Raw genomic sequence first — 19,598 nt, 5'->3', positions numbered from 1 at the left:
TAATAAAAGAAATATAAAGAAAGATATATTTAAGCTAGTAGTGATATATTTGACCCTTTCCTGTCTGATCTAAATCATTGTCCCATGGCAGTGACAGAATTGGACAACTCATATAAAAAAAAAATGAATCCCCACCAGTTAGGAGAGTGACAATAATAATAAGCTGGTAATTTAGATCCCTGTCACATTTATTTCCTTTTCGTTGTATAAATCATACTGCCTCGTTCTTGATACCTAAATTATGTTTGGTCCACCCTCACTTCCTTCTATTCGACCTTCCCTAAAGTAAGAATGTTTGGTCCACCTTCCCCATTCACTCATTTCATCATATAAACATATGTGATATGTCTCCTCCTAATACACGCGAATTGAGATGAATCAAACTCTGATAACATATTAACAACGTACGTTCTATTTTTATCTAAGTAATTGACGTAGTCAATTTTCTTTAATTTCTACTATCAAAAATTGGATTTGTGTGAGTTGTGATGCCTCAGCGTAGACTCAGCTTTGTACACATCCAAGTAGGCAACACGCATGCATTACCTACATTTGGACTCTTTCACTTTTCTAAAACGTTTATTTTCTTTTTGCCAAAAGTATCTTCCATTCAGGTTTCATAAGTATTTATTTACATTCATATTACAAAAGCTTTCTTCTAGAATATAATTGTTACATTTAATATAGCCAATAGAGTTTTTCTCTGTAACGTTTGGCAAATGAATAGCATTGCATGTGATACATGTCGTTTCAAACCATTTCTTTCAAAATCGGTGGGTCCAATTTATACATTTTCATGAGAAAAATTATTGTAAAAAAATATAAATTAAATAAGCATTTTAAACTGAAAGATGACTGAGTTGATATATCAAAAATATTCTATATAATTCCACCTGATCTTTCTTAGTTAGCGTGCGACTAATGTGATATCTCAAAAAGGAGGCTACTTGATCTCTTTCTCAGTTGAATTCATCATCTAATGCAATTTATATCTATTTATTATAAATTAATTCATCGAATGAATTTTTCTACCCATTAATTAAACTACAATTTGCGTCATCATACAATCATAGTATCATCTAATAATTGATATTAGTCCCACCACCGCCACTCGCTTCTTTTGGCTGCAACGCAAGTTGCATTGGCACAATCGTATTATTATTTATCTACGAACACATAATGTAGCAGATGATTTGATACACAACACATACTACAAAATCACAAATCTTTTAATTTAAAATTGAAATTATGTTTTATTTTATATTTTGTCATTGCACCCATCAAAATTGTTTTATCCTTATACATTTGCTTCACTTTTACTTTGATACCGTTCATATCTAATCTCAATTTTTCAGACTCCCGACTGACTCAATAAGATGAAAATATTTAGCTTGAATCTTATCAATTTTGATTGGACAAAATACAAATATACCAAGCACAGTGAAATTTTTTTAGAGATTTCATCAATTTAATAACATTCATAACTCACCTCGTTCCCCCAATTTTTTTGAAGATCTCAACAAAATTGATATATTCATCTTTTTTATCAGCAACTTCTTCAAATTTTTTAAGATTATCACTTTTTTGAGATTAATGGTTGTTCAATGAAGAAGATGTAAATTAGAGATTTGATATTTGTGAATTTGTTACCTATTGAGATATGAACTTATTAAGAATCAGTTAGGCGTTAATCAACGAGATTAAAATAAGTAAAAATACATTTAGGCGCATTAATTAAGATAAGTAAAAATAATTTTTACCTGATTTGTTCTTTTTTAAGCTCAACAAACAGTTGTTTATAATAAATCACATATAATGTATCTAAAAGATAGGTATGATATTTTAAGGGATTTTTGTAAATTGAAAATTAGTAGGGATAGAATGTAATTTAGATGTAATTTATACTATAATATAATTTATTATAACAAGTAATTTTATAAATATAAGAATTAGTAAAATTTAAATTGAATTTTGAAAAATAATTTGTTTCGGCGGAAAATGACCAAAAAAAGACGCGTCGTCTGTTCCAAAAAGAAGCAAACATTAAAGGATCTTTAGAGAGACCCCACATGTACTTGCATACCAAATCTCACTTGTATACCGTTTTTTTTCTTTTTCCTTTTCCTTTTTTAATCTCTTTCCTTTCTCATCCATAAATCAAAAATATTTTTTTGGATTTAGATCTTTTATATTTATTTTTTATATGTGATAGTAATTTTATTATTCCAAGTATAGGTAGTAAGAGAAAATAATTTCAAGAGTGTTAATTTCTTAAATCAAGTATATGATAATAGTATTTCAATTTTTTTATCTCCTGTACCAAATGATTTTCGGAAATTTTATTTCATAAGATATTTAAAATATTAATTTACATTTTGTTTGATTAAGATATAACTAATTTTACGATAGGTTCATATTTTCAAATAATAACGTGTGAATATGATACCAAACTTAATTTTTTAATGTATCTTACATTAATTGAATTAATTAAAAAATTATAACTTTAAAATAATTTAATCTGTCGGGTTTGTTATTTACGCCCTCCGTCCATAATTATTTATCAAGTAAGGTCATGTTAAGGAAAATTTAATACAAGGTGTAATTTAATTAATATAACCCTAATATATTAAGAATATTAAAAGTTTACATAACTTTTTAATTAAACAGAATTAAGCAATATTAAGAGAAAAATAAAAAAAAATTATTTTTTAACTGTTTAAATTAACAATTAATTTTACATATCTATTTTTAATATACGTGTCAAACAAATGTGGACGGATGGAATTTTTAATTTTTGCGTATGACCTAATGATTCTATTTAAAACTCATTTCCAGCTGGGATGGGACCCACAAATAGCACCAGCAATCAATCAAAGATTCACGTAATCACTCACGAGACACAAGTACTATCCACTAATCCAACTTGAATTAATATTCAAGTTTGAAAAAAAATAATGATAGAACTTTATAATAGTTTGTGTGGTAATGATAGGATTGTTTTAGTTTTAATTAACTCTAAAAATTTATTAATTTAAATTTTAATTAGAAATTTGAAATTTTTTATATAATTATCAATATTAAATGAAAAATGATATAATTAATCTTTTTATTATTAAATAATCTTTTTCAAGATGATTATGCGACTTTAAAATAAAAATATCAGATCGAGTCAAAGTTGAGGTTTATAGTCGATTGACTGGAAAAGAAAAAGTTGTGTGAATTAAGCAATGTTGGATGTCTTTGGTGTAAAAAATTACTAATTTATTTACCATTTTTATTAGTTGGTCCATATACTTTGGATGTCTTTGGTGTAAAAAATTACTTAATTATTTACCATTTTTATTAGTTGGTCCATATACTTTGGATGTCTTTGGTGTAAAAAATTACTTAATTATTTACCATTTTTATTAGTTGGTCCATATACTTTGGATGTCTTCGGTGTAAAAAATTACTAATTTATTTACCATTTTTATTAGTTGGTCCATATACTTTGGATGTCTTCGGTGTAAAAAATTACTTATTTATTTACCATTTTTATTAGTTGGTCCATATACTTTGGATGTCTTCGGTGTAAAAAATTACTAATTTATTTACCATTTTTATTAGTTGGTCCATATACTTTGGATGTCTTCGGTGTAAAAAATTACTTATTTATTTACCATTTTTATTAGTTGGTCCATATACTTTGGATGTCTTCGGTGTAAAAAATTACTTATTTATTTACCATTTTTATTAGTTGGTCCATATACTTTATCTTATCATTGACCAATATTTATGCGACGTTTAACCAAATGATGTGAAATTATGATACTAAATTATACGATATGAGATTGAATTTTTTTTAGCATGCAATTCATATTTTTTAAATAGTATATTTGCTCATAAATATAACCTGCCCACCCCCGATAAACTTTGAGAATTATATTTTAAAAAATCTCAAACTTTAAATATAATCTTATTAAATAAGCAGAAATTCATAATAAAAATATAATATGCTATCATAAAGTTATTTTTAAAAAATATATATTAATTGAACTTTAATTTTTTTTATCGGACGTCCTCGAAAGAATATCAAATTCTAATTCAATAAAAAAAGATTAAACATAAATTATAGTGTGCTATTCTTTAATAACATGAGCCTCTTATCTGATAAACGTTGATTTGAAATAATATAAAACTTAATTGATAAAAGTAATTGTTAAATTCTATATAAATAATTTATAGATTGATAAAAATAATAATATCAGCTATAACTTTTATTTACATATTAAATAAATAACCAGTAGATAAAAATGATTTTCTTTATTAATATAAATTTGTCAAGCGTTTTTATTTAAAAAACATGAAATACTCAGATTAAACTTTTCAAAGAATTTAAGATAAATTCACATATTCAAATACTTACTTTATAACACTATCAATATCTTGTTTGTATTAAATTTTATTTAGTATATCAAAAATTTATGAAGATTATCAATAGTGTATAGAAAACATTATGAGTGAGGTTCTCTTTTGTGTTTTAATTTCATGGTCCCACTCCCAGTGTATGCTAGAAAACAAGGAGGGTGTAAGATGTTAAAACTTAAAAGTAGTCATAATTTTATAAAAAAAAACATTCTCAAATGTAACCGGTAATAGTAGTATTTTTGGCATGATGGGTCGGGTCAAAACAAGAATGGGTCCCACGTATTTGAACATTTTGTGCCACCCAATCCTTGAGTTTTTTAACCGCAGTCGAGCCCAGCTGGCATGAAAATGACCACACTAAGTCATTGGGACCCACAAGTAACGTGGCCACGTCATCCTGACACAATCACAGGTGTCCTTCAACATTAAAGTCTCTTTTCCACGTGTCATCGCGTCGATTTTTTCCTTCTCAATATTTCTTGGTTATGGTAGGGGGGGGGGCCTGCTTAGCTTGGTAGTTTATATTATTATTTTATACGAGGATAAAAAATTAAAATAAATAATTAAATGATATAGAACTAACGCCTAAATAATATACTACATAAAATAGTTAATACTCGCATAATCTTTCAGTCTCATATCAAAAACGCCTTTAATCCAATTTCATCCTCTATATATCTCGTGTATTATAAGTGTCTGGAGCGAGCCTCCAATAGAGGAAAATGAAGTTGGCTATTAAAGGATCTCCTACTGGTCAATTCAAAGTGATGGCAGGAAAAATGTTGGTGGAGCCTGAGTTATTGGTTGATATTAGTAAATTCAGTGCGCAGGGAAGCCAGTCCAAGAGGGGAAAGTTTGATGTTCCATGCATCAATTTCAACCTCTTATTATTAAATTGTCAAAATTATGCTAATAGTGACTAATAACAACAATTAAGATTGCTGTTTTAGTAAAAGACTATTTGCTAAGTGAAACATTTTTCATTTTCTTTCTAACTTATACGAACAGAATATTAAAAAAAATATTAATGTACAAAGCAAATATATATATTGTCGTAAATCCATTGTATATGTGGATGATCTATTAGAGTTATCCAACAATTAATTGGATTCATGTATTAGTGTTTCCAATGTGATAAGATATCAAGGTGATATGAACCTTGATGATAACTATGTAAAATTTCAAGGTGACCTTTGACTATGATATCTCAACACTATAAATAGAGATATCATTCACCATTGTATGACATACTTCAATAAGAAAATTATCTCCTCTATCTTATACTTCTTGTCTTTTTCATCTTATATTCTGAGTTTTCTTTACAACACGTTATCAACACGAGATTGTTACTTGCAAAGGTACTATAAAAATATTTTTATTTAATTCACATATTCTCTCATAATTTTCATTTTGTCGAACTTATCCAAACTTGAGTTTGTGGCATTAGATATTTCTGGAAAGAATTATCTTTCATGGGTACTCGATGCTGAGATTCACTTGGCTGCTAAAGGTCTTGATGCCACTATTACTCAGGGAAATGAAGCATCGAGTCAAGATAAGGCGAAGGCTATGATTTTCCTTCATCATCATCTTGATGAGGGCCTGAAGATTGAATATCTGACGGTGAAAGATCCACTTGAATTGTGGACTGATTTAAAGGGGGAGATATGACCACCTAAAGGCAACAGTGTTGCCAAGAGCTCGTTATGAGTGGATGCATTTACGGTTTCAAGATTTTAAGACCGTAATTGAATACAACTCTGCTGTATTCAGGATAACCTCCCAGTTGAAATTATGTGGGGAGACTATAAAAGATGAGGACATGTTGGAAAAGACACTTACTACTTTTCATGCCTCGAATGTGATATTGCAGCAGCAATATCGTGAAAAGGGTTTTCAGAAATATTCTGAACTAATCTCATGTCTTTTGGTGGCTGAGCAACATAATGCTCTTTTAATGAAAAATCATGAAGCTCGTCCCACTGGAGCTGCTCCATTACCGGAGGCAAATGTGGTGGAAGCACGTGATCAATCTGAAGTAAAAAGAGATGATCATCGGGGATATAATAATGCACGGGGACGTGGCAAAGATAAAATACGATACCCTAATCGTCAAGGTGGTGGTCATAATAAAAGGGAGAACATCATGAGTTCTCAAAATACCCCCTCAAAAAGTAATTGTCGTCGTTGTGGCATGAAAGGTCATTGGAAGAATGAATGTCGCACGCATGAACATTTTGTAAGGCTCTATCAAAATTCCTTTAAAAAGAAAGGAAATAAAAGTGGTGCTTCCTCTTCCAATGCTCGAGCTGAGTCACATATGACTCTTAAAGATGGTGATAAGCCTGGAACATCTCAGAAATATGATAAAGATGTTGAAGCAAATTTGGCTTTAAAGGATGATGTTTTTGATGGCCTTGGTGACATTACTCATATGGAAGTTGATGACTTCTTTGGAGATCGAAACTAATGTTTGATCTTTTAGCTGGGGAATGAAATTTGTTAATATTTTACTTATGTATTTTTAATTATTATGTTATTAATGTTGAAGTATTTAAATTTCCGTTGTTAATTTTGTTTCTTCCTTCTTTTGATGTATTTTATTTTAATGAAAATTAATAGAAATCCCCAGTTGTCGGTTGGATTCAAGATGAGTAATGGAGATGTATGCCTTCTTGATAGTGCTACAACGCATACAATATTAAAAGAAAAGAAATATTTTTCTAATTTGGTTATGAGAATGGCATATGTCAACACAATATCAGGTAGTACAAAATTAATTAAGGGCTCTGGAAGAGCGACCTTATTACTACCTGGAGGGACAATATTAAGCATTGATAATGCATTATATTGTAGTAAGTCTCAAAGAAACTTATTAAGTTTCAAAGTTATTCGCCAAAATGGCTATCATGTTGAGACGGCTAATGAAGGAAAGGTTGAATACCTTTACATTACTACAATTAATGTAGAGAAGAAAATTGTGCATGAAAAATTACCTGCATTTTCTTCTAGGTTGTACTATACAAGTATAAGTACAGTTTAATCACATGCCGTAGTAAACAAAAGGTTTACTAATTTTAATGATTTTATCATTTGGCATGACCGGTTGGGCCATCCCGGATTTAATATGATGCGCAAAATAATAGAGAATTCACATGGGCACACCTTAAAGAGCCTAAATATTCTTCAATCAAAGGAATTCTCTTGTGCTGCTTGTTCTCAAGGAAAGTTGATCATTAAACCATCAACAGTTAAGGTTGGAATTGAATCTCTTGCGTTTTTGGAACGTATACAGGGTGATATATGTGGACCAATTCAACCTGCATGTGGACCCTTTAAATATTATATGGTCTTGATAGATGCTTCTACAAGATGGTCACATGTGTGTTTATTATCAACTCGCAACATGGCTTTTGCGAGATTGTTGGCTCAAATAATAAGATTGAAAGCACAATTTCCAGACTAAACAATAAAGACAATCCGTCTAGATAATGCTGGTGAGTTTACATCTCAAGCATTTAATGATTATTGTATGTCTACTGGTATAACAGTTGAACGTCCAGTTGCTCATGTTCACACTCAAAATGGTCTAGCAGAATCATTGATTAAACGTCTGCAATTAATAGCTAGACCATTACTAATGAGAACAAAGTTATCTGTGTCTATGTGGGGGCATGCTATTTTGCATGCAGCAACACTTGTGCGCATAAGGCCGACCAATTATCATGAATTCTCCCCATTACAATTTACTTTTGGTCAAGAACCAAACATTTCCCATCTTAGAGTTTTTGGATGTGCGGTGTATGTCCCAATTGCTCCACCACAACGCACAAAGATGGGGCCCCAAAGAAGGTTGGGGATATATGTTGGTTATGAATCTCCTTCAATCATAAAATATTTGGAGCCTACGACTGGAGATTTATTTAAGGCAAGATTTGCTGATTTTCATTTTGATGAATCAGTATACCCAACATTAGGGGGAGAACATAAGTCATTAGGAAAAGAGATAGATTGAAATTCATCATCTCTATCTCATCTGGATCCTCGAACAAACCAATGTGAGCAAGAAGTTCAAAGAATAATTTATTTGCAGAACATTGCAAATCAGCTACCAGATGCATTTACTAATCTTCCAAGGATTACTAAATCGCATAATCCAGCTGTTAATGCTCCAGTTCGAGTTGATATCCCGACGGGACAAATTGTTAAGGAAAATGAGTCTAGACCACATTTGAAGCGTGGTAGACCGATTGGTTCCAAGGATAAAAATCCTCGAAAGAGAAAAGGAATAAATGATCAAGATGATCATGGGTTGAAAGAAATTTCTCAAGATGAGACCCAAGTCATAACACATGATGATGAAGAGGTTTGAACTTCTGAAAATAATGAAATTTCAATGAATTATGTCTCGACAAGAAAGTTGTGGAACCAAAATAATGTTGTGATTGACAACATATTTGCCTATAATGTTGCTATTGAAATAATGCAACAAGATGAAGATTTTGAGCCAAAATCTGTTCGCGAATGTAAACAGAGAAATGATTGGCCAAAATGGAAGGATGCAATTCAAGCTGAATTGGCTTCACTAGAAAAACGTGAAGTTTTTGGACCGATAATCCGAACACCTGAAGGTATCAAGCCAGTGGGGTACAAATGAGTTTTTGTACGAAAAAGAAATGAGAAAGGTGAAGTCATGAGATATAAGGCTCGACTCATTGCTCAAGGTTTTTCTCAAAGACCTGGCATTGATTATATGGAGACATATTCTCCAGTGGTAGATGCAATCACCTTCAGATATCTCATAAATCTGACTATTCATGAAAAACTTGAAATGCGTCTAATGGACGTTGTCACAGCCTATCTATATGGCTCATTGGACCATAACATTTTCATGAAAATTCCTGAAGCATTCAAAGTGCCTGAAGCATACAAAGATTCAAGAGAAACTTGTTCAATAAAACTTCAGAAATCTCTGTATGGATTGAAACAATCAGGAAGGATGTGGTACAATCGTCTGAGTGAATATTTGTTAAAGAAAGGGTACAAAAATGACCCGATTTGTCCCTGCATTTTCATTAAACGGTCGGGGTCTGAATTTGTAATAATAGTTGTGTATATTGATGATTTGAACATCATTGGCACTCATAAAGAGCTTTTAGAAGTTGTTGAGTGTCTGAAAAAAGAATTTGAAATGAAAGATCTCGGCAAGACAAAATTTTGTCTTGGCCTACAGATTGAGAATTTGTCAAATGGAATACTTGTTCATCAATCAACGTACACAGAAAAGATACTAAAGTGTTTTTACATGGATAACTCACATCCATTGAGTACTCCAATGGTGGTAAGATCGCTTGACATCAATACAGATCCATTTCGACCTCAAGAGAATGATGAAGAGCTTCTTGGTGATGAAACTCCTTATCTTAGTGCGATCGAGACACTAATGTACCTTGCTAACAATACTCGACCATATATCTGTTTTGCAGTAAGTCTACTGGCAAGATTCAGTTCCTCCCCAACAAAAAGACATTGGAATGGTGTTAAACACATACTTCGATATCTTCGAAGGACCATGGACATGGGTTTATTCTATTCCAATGAATCCAAATCAGAACTGTTTGGTTACGCAGATGCAGGATATTTATCAGATCCACATAAAGCTCGATCACAAATAGGTTATTTGTTTACATGTGGAGACACGACAATATCTTGGCGATCAATGAAGCAAGTCGAGAGTGCGTCTGGTTGAGATCAATGACCCATCATATTCAGGAAATGTGTGGTTTTTCTTTGAAAAAGAATATACCAACCACAATGTACGAAGATAATGCTGCATGTATAGGTCAATTGAAAGGAGGATACATCAAAGAAGACCGGACAAAGCATATCTCACCAAAGTTCTTTTTCACGCATGATCTTCAACAAAATGGTGAGATAGAAGTTCACCAAATTCGTTCAAGTGATAATCTTGCTGATTTATTCACTAAGGCATTGCCAACATCAACGTTTGAGAAATTGAGATACAAGATTGGAATGCGCCGTCTCCGAGATATCAAGTAAAGTTTTCATCAGGGGGAGCGAAATACGCGTTGTGCTCTTTTCCTTAATTATGGTTTTGTCCCAAGTTGGGTTTTCCTGGTAAGGTTTTTAACGAGGCAACATTCAAATCGTATTATGAGATATGTGTACTCTTTTTCTTTCACTAGGCTTTTTCCCACTGGATTTTTCCTAGTAAGGTTTTAACGAGGCACATAATCTATGGATATCAAGGGGGAGTGTTGTAAATCCATTGTATATGTGGATGATCTATTAGAGTTATCCAACAATTAATTGGATTTATGTATTAGTGTTTCCAATGTGATAAGATATCAAGGTGATATGAACCTTGATGATAACTATGTAAAATTTCAAGGTGACCTTTGACTATGATATCTCAACACTATAAATAGAGATATCATTCACCACTATAAATAGAGATAACATACTTGAATAAGAAAATTATCTCCTCTATCTTATACTTCTTGTCTTTTTCATCTTATATTCTGAGCTTTCTTTACAATATATATATATATATTTTTTTTTTTCAACATTGGTAAAGGAAGGAGGAGTTGAAAAAGTAAATTTGCATTTAAAATGTTTGGTGGTTGGTGTATTTTCAACTGTCACGCACGCCATGGGGAAATGAAAAGCGTGGTCAAACCGCGGTTGGGTTTTTCTGATTTGGTTGGAATTGAACTACAAAGGGGGAAACCTTTGCCTTCTCCACCACGTCTCTCATTATATAAACAACCCTTTCCTTTTTTCTTCTTTCTCTTTTTTTCCCCACATTTCCTTCTCCGTGATTTTTCTTCCTCTTCTACGGTTTCGTTGTTGCCGGAGGTAAGCTGACGTCATTTCCTATCGTCTTGTTCTTCGACTTCGTTGGCTCTGCTTTTATATTTATGATAACATTTTTGTTTTTATCACATTTTAGGCCGTCCTTCCATTTACACGTTTCCACTGCTGCATTCAATTGTCATCCCTACTCCGGTTAGTACATATTACGTTTTGATAAAGAAATTTTTATTTTTCGGGACTCTGTTTTTTGTAAAAGTTCTTTTTTATATTTCGCGCAATTATTTATCATATTTTTTTTTTTTTTGTTTTGAATAGAAATGTTAGATATTATGTTGTGAAATCGGTGGTGCTGTTTCAAGTGATTGATAAGTTCGGTTATTTCTACCATTATTTTTGTAATGGAGCTGTGTATGATGTGATATATATGTCATTTTTGGATATCATGTTCATCTGTCAATTTTTCGAAGATCATTTTCAGTTTAATTGTTGTTAGATTCTTCTTCCTGTAATAATATTAAGTCGATACATTTTTTTTTCCACAGATATAATCAATACATTATATCTTTGTATCCAAGTGTTGATGGATATATATATGTTGATCTTTGAAGAGAGAAAACATTGTTCTTGAAAATAAAAGGTTCGATTATGTCCAAATATTGCTATTTCTTGGTGGTGGTCACCAAGTTGGTGTATGAAAGCAACTATAATATGGAGAAATGTGTATTTAGCATGATTCTTGGTTTATCTTCAATGTCATGGTTTTGTTCTATTACTAGAATTTAATGGGAGGGGTCCATATTTAATGCCTCCCCATGCTTCTTTGTAGGACCATAATATGTGGTTGCATCTGCTGTTTTTTTCCTCTCAAGTTGTGGGCTATGGGGAGGTTAACAGCTACCTACTGCCAATTGTCAAGTTTTCTTACCAAATATCAGTTAGTATTTGAACCATTAGTTTAATTTATTTATGAGACCTCTCAGATAACCTGTTGTTTTATTCATTCAAAGGTAATCAGAGAATGTATCTGTTTCATTAATGTTAATAATTGTTTGTTAGTAGTTAGGCCCTTTAATAAGTTCACAGCAACTCATGCAGTGTTTCAATTGTATGCTATATGGAATCTACAGAACCCTTTGATTTGTCTTTTTTGTGTATGGTATTGATTGACATTCTTTATATTAGAAATCTTTCAAGTCTTGTTCTACTTGCTTTTCTTTTTTTTGGGTGCGATCTTTCCCATTTTCCTGGTTGTGATTAATCTTATCATGCAAATTGCTTGATGTTACAAACTTTCTAGGCGTTCTGTTGCATTCTAGATGCTGCATATCCGTTTATTACATCTCTGTGATATTGAGACGTACATCTTCTTAACATATATATCCTTCTGAACCATATTTTGCAGTTTGTTGACTGACTAGAAAAGTGAGGCTAAGAAGTGGGAAGATGTGCAAGTAAGATCTACATTGGATCGTAATTTATGAATTTGATATTGAATTCTTTCCGTAACTCACTCATTGTCTGGTGATTGTCAGTTTCCAGGGCTCTTTTGCTTAATGGACCGTACGCCTGGCTGCAGTGATAAGGTTACTTTGAAGAAGTGGTTTTTCATCGACAAAAGGGTTGGTTAAAAGTGTGTGAAACAATTTAAGAGCAGAGTTACTCAAACCATTGTCAACTGCTTGCATAGTTTTAAACTTATTTTCTGCCATAAAAAAGATACTAGGCACAATGGACCTGAAATCAAATACATCCCCTGTTGTCACCGATCCTGCCCCACTGACTCCGTCCAGATTGGGCATCCACTCAGCTTTGATGCCATACTCTCCGGCTTTGCCAACTTTCTCCCCCACTCTCTTCCTTACTATCCCAAGGAAGAAGCCTGGAATTTTAGATGATGTTAGATCAAATACTTGGTTGGTGGATGCCATGAAATCTTCATCTCCTACACATAGAAAGAAAAGTAAGGATTCCACTGCTGAACTAGCGTCAAATGAAAATGATCTTGCCTACCGCATATGGATGGTAATGCTCTTTATGTTCTTTGTAATCTAATTTAGTCAATATTTTGTCTGGATCCTACTTGCAGAAGAATATAAGAGAAGTATTGTAATATTTTTTTTGTGCTTTTGCAGCTCAAGTATCCCTCAGCACTTTCATCATTTGAACAAATCACAAATTATGCAAAAGGCAAAAGATTAGCACTTTTTCTGGACTATGATGGAACTTTATCACCAATTGTAGATGATCCAGATCGAGCTTTCATGTCTAGTGCTGTGAGTATTTTAACTTTTTAATGGGAGAAAGTTTGTGCGACACTCATTGTAGGATTCCTTTTTTACACTAAGTCACTCTTTTGCAGATGCGTGGTGCTGTGAGGAATGTGGCTAAATATTTTCCCACAGCAATTATTAGTGGGAGAAGTCGTGATAAGGTGCCTATCAATGCTTTCATTTTAGTGTGTTTGAACTAGACTTCTTTTTTATGTATAAATATTATCATTTCTATGTTTAAGGCTTTCAAGATTCTTCTCTTATTGATTGGATATTCTCGTGTCCAGGTACATGACTTTGTCGGACTATCTGAACTTTACTACGCTGGTAGTCACGGCATGGATATAATGAGCCCTGTTCGAGCCATTTCTGATGACTATAGTTGTATTAGATCTACTGACAAGCAGGTAATGATGCTAAATCTAATCTTTATTGAAAAAAATGAGACATCCAACCATCTCGTCTTATGAGCTACTGACAACAATCAACTTCTGTGAACACAGGGCAAGGAAGTTAATCTTTTCCAACCTGCTAGTGAGTTCTTACCAATGATCGAGGAGGTAAATAAGAGTTTTGTGCTAAAAGATTATTATTTCTATTTGTGACATTACTCGGTATAAAACATATGTTTTTAATATATACTCAAACAGGTTCTTAGATCTCTTGTTGAGCTCACAAAAGACATCAGCGGAGCAAAGGTTGAGAACAACAAATTCTGTGTTTCGGTACACTACCGTAATGTAGACGAGAAGGTATGAATAGATACTTTTGGTTAAAGTCAAATTAAAAGACTCTTTACTTTTCTCACTGATCTTTTAAACAAGATTATGTTACTTTACCTGTCAGAAAATTCTTATCCCTTGTATTGTGCTTGCTTAAATTATTACAGAGTTGGTCAACCATCGCCGAATCTGTTGATGATTTGTTAAAACACTACCCCCGTCTGCGATTGACACATGGCCGGAAGGTACACATCTGAGACTGCTTTTGCCAGTGCATTTTGCAGGGCAGTAGGAAAGTTTAACTCCTCTGACTAGATTCTCCTCAACCTTATTCAGGTTTTAGAAGTCAGGCCTGTGCTTAACTGGGACAAAGGAAAAGCTGTTGAGTTCTTACTTGAATCATTGGGTGAGGGAGATGTCCTTGATTGCTTTATGTAACTAGTTACTGGATGTTCCAACAGTTAAAACTAACGCACGTGCATGTTTTTTTCTTTTTTTTTTAGGGTTGAATAATTGTGATGATGTTCTTCCCATTTACATAGGAGATGATCGTACAGATGAAGATGCATTTAAGGTAAAAGTTTAACAGACCTACTTTTCCTTGAGGAATCATCAACCATGTTTATTAAGTTGCCTAATGTGCTTGTTAACAGGTGTTGAGAGAGGGAAATAAAGGTTACGGAATCTTAGTTTCTTCTGCTCCAAAAGAAAGCAATGCATTCTACTCTCTGAGGGATCCATCGGAGGTATGAAAGTGTAATTGATGTTGCTTGAGGAACCTACATTCTTACTATAAGATTTTATAGAGATTGCATTTCTGTGGTTTTAGGTGATGGAATTCCTCAAGTGCTTGGTATCATGGAAGAAGTCAAGTTGTAGCAATTAACTTATCGAATACATATATACCCCATTTTGTTGGATTTTTTTGTTATGAAGATGGAATGAGTAGTTGTGGGGATGGTTTAGGGAGCGGAGGTGCTTATTAAAAGTTTCTAGAGACGAGAAACAGGATATTCTAATTTACTGTTTCTGCTCAGAGCTTTTCTTTGTAAATTCATTTTCGTAATTGCTGCATCAAGGATGCCCTTAGCCCAGCCAATGTATTTCTTAGTCATCCATCTTCATATTTCTTTTTTATTTTGTTTTTGACTTTGGCTACCACTTCTCTCCCCAAGGGAGAGTGTACCTTGTTCGACACCTTAATTTGTAATTTATGTTCAAGAGTATCTATCTATTCTATCACACTGCTTTGAAGATTGCATGTTATCTCTTCAATAGCCCATACATATTTAAAAATTTAAGATTAATCCAAACTAATTTGAACAGTGAACCTATACATATGTGATCTCATTGAAATTGCTCTGCGTTCAACGCAGGGGCGGATCTATGTGGAAGGGTGGGGTGTCACAACACCCATTGATCTCGAAAAATGTATATATGTATAATAATTAAATAAATATTACGTTTGTCAACCAGTAAATGTAATACGGAATAGCAATTTTTTTTCAAAATAAACAATTTTAACGAAATAATTCATTTTTTCAAAATTTTACAAAACTAGTATATACATATTTCACAGTAATGTTTTACGTTATATTTCATTTTTTAAAAACTCAGCGTTAGGTTGGTATACGTTACTTTGAGTAACGTTTTACTCCTAAAATATTTTTTGAGTAACGTATATCAATCTAATGCCGTCAGCTTTTAAAAAATAAAGTATGCTCTAAAACGTTACTATGAAATACGTTTATACTATTTTGTAAAATTTTTAAAAATATATTATTTTGCTGAAGTCCTTTATATAATGACTTAGTTTGGTCAATACTTCCGTTATAGGGATCAAACTAACAACATATAATTTTTTGCTTGCTACCTTTTTCCTTTTCTTTTCTTTTTCACCATTTTTTCTTATTTATTTACTGTTCTTTATTAATTCAAATTGATCCCTTTCCGTGATTAATTTTTAGTTTTTTTTTTACTTTCTCTTGCACTAATTATTAATCACTTGATATGAGTATAACATGTTTATTTTTTTTTTTATCAATTAATGAGTACTTAATTATAAGCGTCAAATAAATTTTATTAAGAATATATTTAAATTGTAGTTTTAAAAATGATAAATATTATTATTATAGTTTTCTTTTTTAATTTAAAGATTCTTTCGATCTTCACCGACGTTCTTGCTAAGTAAGATGATTATGTTGGAACTACAATTTTTATTCTTTTCCTACTATGTATCTCCAACAACACATATAAATTCAATGAAAGATGAATGTATTATGTTAATACAATTAGATGGTTTATACAAACTTAAATTTTAATGTGAATTTTTTTTCCTCAAAATTCAGCGAATAAGACATCTGATTGCAAAAGGGAAATAAAATTGAATTGTTTAGATATCTCTAATCACAAAATATCTATAAATTTTTTTTACTAACATGCATATTTGATCATTTTTTTTACATAAAAAAAATAAATCAAAAACTCGAATTATAACCCAAAATTAAAGCAATCGATCCTTTATCATACAAATATTGTGACACCCCCAACCTCCAAATCCTAGATTTGCCTCTGGTTCAACGGCCAATTGGATACACTGGTTTACAACAAGATACACAGATATACAACCACTTACCGACCTTTTATTTGTTGTCAAGTTAATAACTATAAATAGTCATCAACTTCGAAGAAAGAATAGACCCTATTTTCATACAAACCAATTTTACTCATTTACAAACATAAATCGATACAAGACCAACAAATTAGAGATCTTCATCATAGGAAAGTAGACACGGAATACTCCAAAAAATAATTAAACTAAGTATGAAAAAATCTTAACAAACACAAAAATAGCATATAATGACCCGTTAGGTTATTTTGAGACTTGCCGCTACGGAGGAAAGGATCAAAATAGTCAATTTTCTTTGGGTTAAAGTTCAAAGTCATCTTTGAGTTTCCACATTAGACACTAATAGTCCCTCATGTTTGCAATATTGGTGTGCTTTTGGTCCTCCTCCAAAATTTTACCTATTTTTAACATTGATTTTATTCATAACCTATGTATGGGATGTTCAACGTTATTTTATATATTTAGTAGAAATAACAACTCTATGTGAAAGAATGTGAGAAGAAAACACTTTGTTTTGTTTAGTAGAAATTGTATTGCAAGTAATGTTGAGAGGTTCATCACAATAATTTTAGGTGTAATAGTACAATTTTTTCTTTTCCTGCAAAGGCATATGTTAAGATGTTCTTAGTTTAGCTGTAGTAATATTTCCAGTGAAGAGAACAATGTGTTTTTCTAATCACCTTCTCTCAGATAGAATTAATATTTCTACTAAATATATAAAAAGGCGATTGGAGATTCCTTCTATAAAATTTTGGACAAAATTAATGTCTTAAAAAATGGCAAAATTTTAGGGAAGGACCAAGAGTGCACTAATATTGCAAACATAAAGGACTATTAATGCTTTCATCTGAAAACTCAAGGATAACTTTGTGTTTGTTAAAAGGAGGGTAGAGTTAGGTGGTGTCACGACCCAAATCGAGCCGTGAGTGGCACCCACATTTATCCTCCTATGTGAGCGAACCAACCAATCTAAACCCCAACATTTCAAACATAATAAATAGAAAACAATGCGGAAGACTTAAAACTCATTAACAAAATCAATAATCAACTTCTAAAACTCAAACTTATCATTATTCCCAAAATCTGGAAGTCATCATCACAAGAACATCTATCCTCAAATTACTAAAGCTAAGAGTATCTAAGAAACTAAACATAAATAATAGCTAGTCTATGCCAGAACTTCAAGGCATCAAGACATGAAGAAGAAGATCCAGTCCAAGCTAAAAGCTTTAGCTCACCCTGAAATCTGGTGTGATAAAGACTGGCTAGAGTTGCGGTTGGGTTGAAGACGACGGTACATTTGCTGCACTCCACAATGAACAAAAAGAAAACATACAAGTAGGGGTCAGTACAAAACACGAGTACTGAGTAGATATCATCGGCCAACTCAAAATAGAAAACAGTATATATCAGATAATATCATAAAATCAACTACCATACTCAACATGCGGCATTTACCATAACCCTTGGTCACAACACCAAGCACATCAATGAGGACGCAAGCCTCCATACCATACTCATTTGGGAATTAGGTTCTTTAAGTTGAGTAATTAACATATTTCAAGATTCATTCTCTTTTATTCCTCTTGTGTCGGAACGTGACACTGTGATCCCCTAATACTACGTGTCGGTTCGTGACACCCGATCCCCTAATACTACGTGTCGGTTCATGACACCCGATCCCCTAATACTACGTGTCGGTTCGTGACACCCGATCCCCTAATTCTACGTGTCGGTTCATGACACTCGATCCCCTAATTCTACGTGTCGGTTCGTGACACCCAATCCCCTAATTCTCATTCTATTAATTCATCAAGCCTTCTCTTATACCAAGGCATCATCAATCTCATTACTTTAGTTCATCAAGCCTTCTCTTATACCAAGGCATCATCATTAACAAGGTAAATTTAGTATTAGAGATTCAATAGCCTCATCATGCTTATTCATCACATTTATATGATCACATCATGTAAGCACACAATTAATCATATAGAAGGTTTTATAATACTACCCAACACATATCATTCGCTATTAAGAGTCTACTACGAATAGCATAAAAACCATAACCTACTTCCACCGAAGATTCATGATCAAGCAAGCAATTTCCCCAAAGCTTTGTTATCCTCTTCGTTCCTCTCTCTCTTGATCGATTCTCCCTCTCTTGTTCTTTCTATTTTTCTTATTCAAACCCCTTTTTCTTTTACCCTAATTAGCATATAATTAAGTATAAAAGATGATAAATCAACCCATTAATTAATTCAAGGTTATCTCCTTTAACCCTCAAGAAATTGGATTATTAATATTCACCCACTAAATTTATAATTATAGCAGGAATAGTCCAAAACATCCCTTAAAACATTTAAAGAAATCCGACCCAGCCTGGGATTACGCAGCCTGTGACGGGCCGTCATGGCTGTGACGGTCCGTCGCAAAGTTCAGAGAGTTAATTTCTGTGGAAGATGTGTGACGGTCCGTCGTGCCCACGACGGTCCGTCCTGCCATTCCGTTACGAAGTTCAGAGAGTCGATTTCAGTACCCAAATTTTAGAATTCTAAGTGTTTTGGAACGAGACCCCCTCGACGGTCCGTTGTGCTCATGACGGTCCATCGTGGGATCCGTCGTCTCAGCCAGTTTTTTCAGAAATAAAATCTGCTGCTCAAAACGACTAAACAGGTCGTTACAGGTGGTAAAGATTTTTAAAAATATGAGCCTAAAATCAAGAGAACCCAATTT

The 19,598-nt window shown here is 32.7% G+C and overlaps 2 protein-coding genes across 12 annotated transcripts; both read left to right on the top strand.

Annotated features, from left to right (window-relative positions):
- Nucleotides 1-5,129: 5,129 nt before the first annotated feature.
- On the top strand, nt 5,130-6,877 carry LOC104646406 (uncharacterized). The gene is made up of 3 exons (XM_069295947.1): nt 5,130-5,220; nt 5,855-6,050; nt 6,181-6,877. The coding sequence occupies exons 1-3, from the start codon at nt 5,130-5,132 to the stop codon at nt 6,875-6,877; spliced, it is 984 nt and encodes a 327-aa protein (XP_069152048.1).
- A 4,156-nt stretch (nt 6,878-11,033) lies between these two features.
- Nucleotides 11,034-15,478, top strand: LOC101246803 (trehalose-phosphate phosphatase A). Of its 11 annotated transcripts, none has more exons than XM_069295089.1 (16): nt 11,125-11,286; nt 11,381-11,436; nt 11,787-11,881; nt 12,071-12,178; nt 12,647-12,695; nt 12,777-13,266; nt 13,377-13,517; nt 13,604-13,675; nt 13,802-13,921; nt 14,018-14,074; nt 14,165-14,266; nt 14,404-14,481; nt 14,573-14,642; nt 14,740-14,810; nt 14,890-14,982; nt 15,066-15,478. In XM_069295089.1, the coding sequence occupies exons 6-16, from the start codon at nt 12,973-12,975 to the stop codon at nt 15,120-15,122; spliced, it is 1,155 nt and encodes a 384-aa protein (XP_069151190.1). In that variant the 5' UTR covers nt 11,125-11,286; nt 11,381-11,436; nt 11,787-11,881; nt 12,071-12,178; nt 12,647-12,695; nt 12,777-12,972; the 3' UTR covers nt 15,123-15,478. The 11 variants fall into 11 exon arrangements, with proteins under 11 accessions (XP_069151189.1, XP_069151184.1, XP_069151191.1 ...); XM_069295084.1 differs by having other exon boundaries at nt 11,146-11,286; nt 14,552-14,642; XM_069295092.1 differs by lacking the exon at nt 12,071-12,178 and adding an exon at nt 11,560-11,613 and having other exon boundaries at nt 11,146-11,286.
- Nucleotides 15,479-19,598: the final 4,120 nt, after the last annotated feature.

Source organism: Solanum lycopersicum, chromosome 3 (genome assembly GCF_036512215.1).
Source record: "Solanum lycopersicum chromosome 3, SLM_r2.1".
Classification (NCBI taxonomy): domain Eukaryota; kingdom Viridiplantae; phylum Streptophyta; class Magnoliopsida; order Solanales; family Solanaceae; genus Solanum; species Solanum lycopersicum.
The sequence above is the reverse complement of the archived record's forward strand: the minus strand, read 5'-3'. Positions and strand labels throughout refer to the sequence as shown.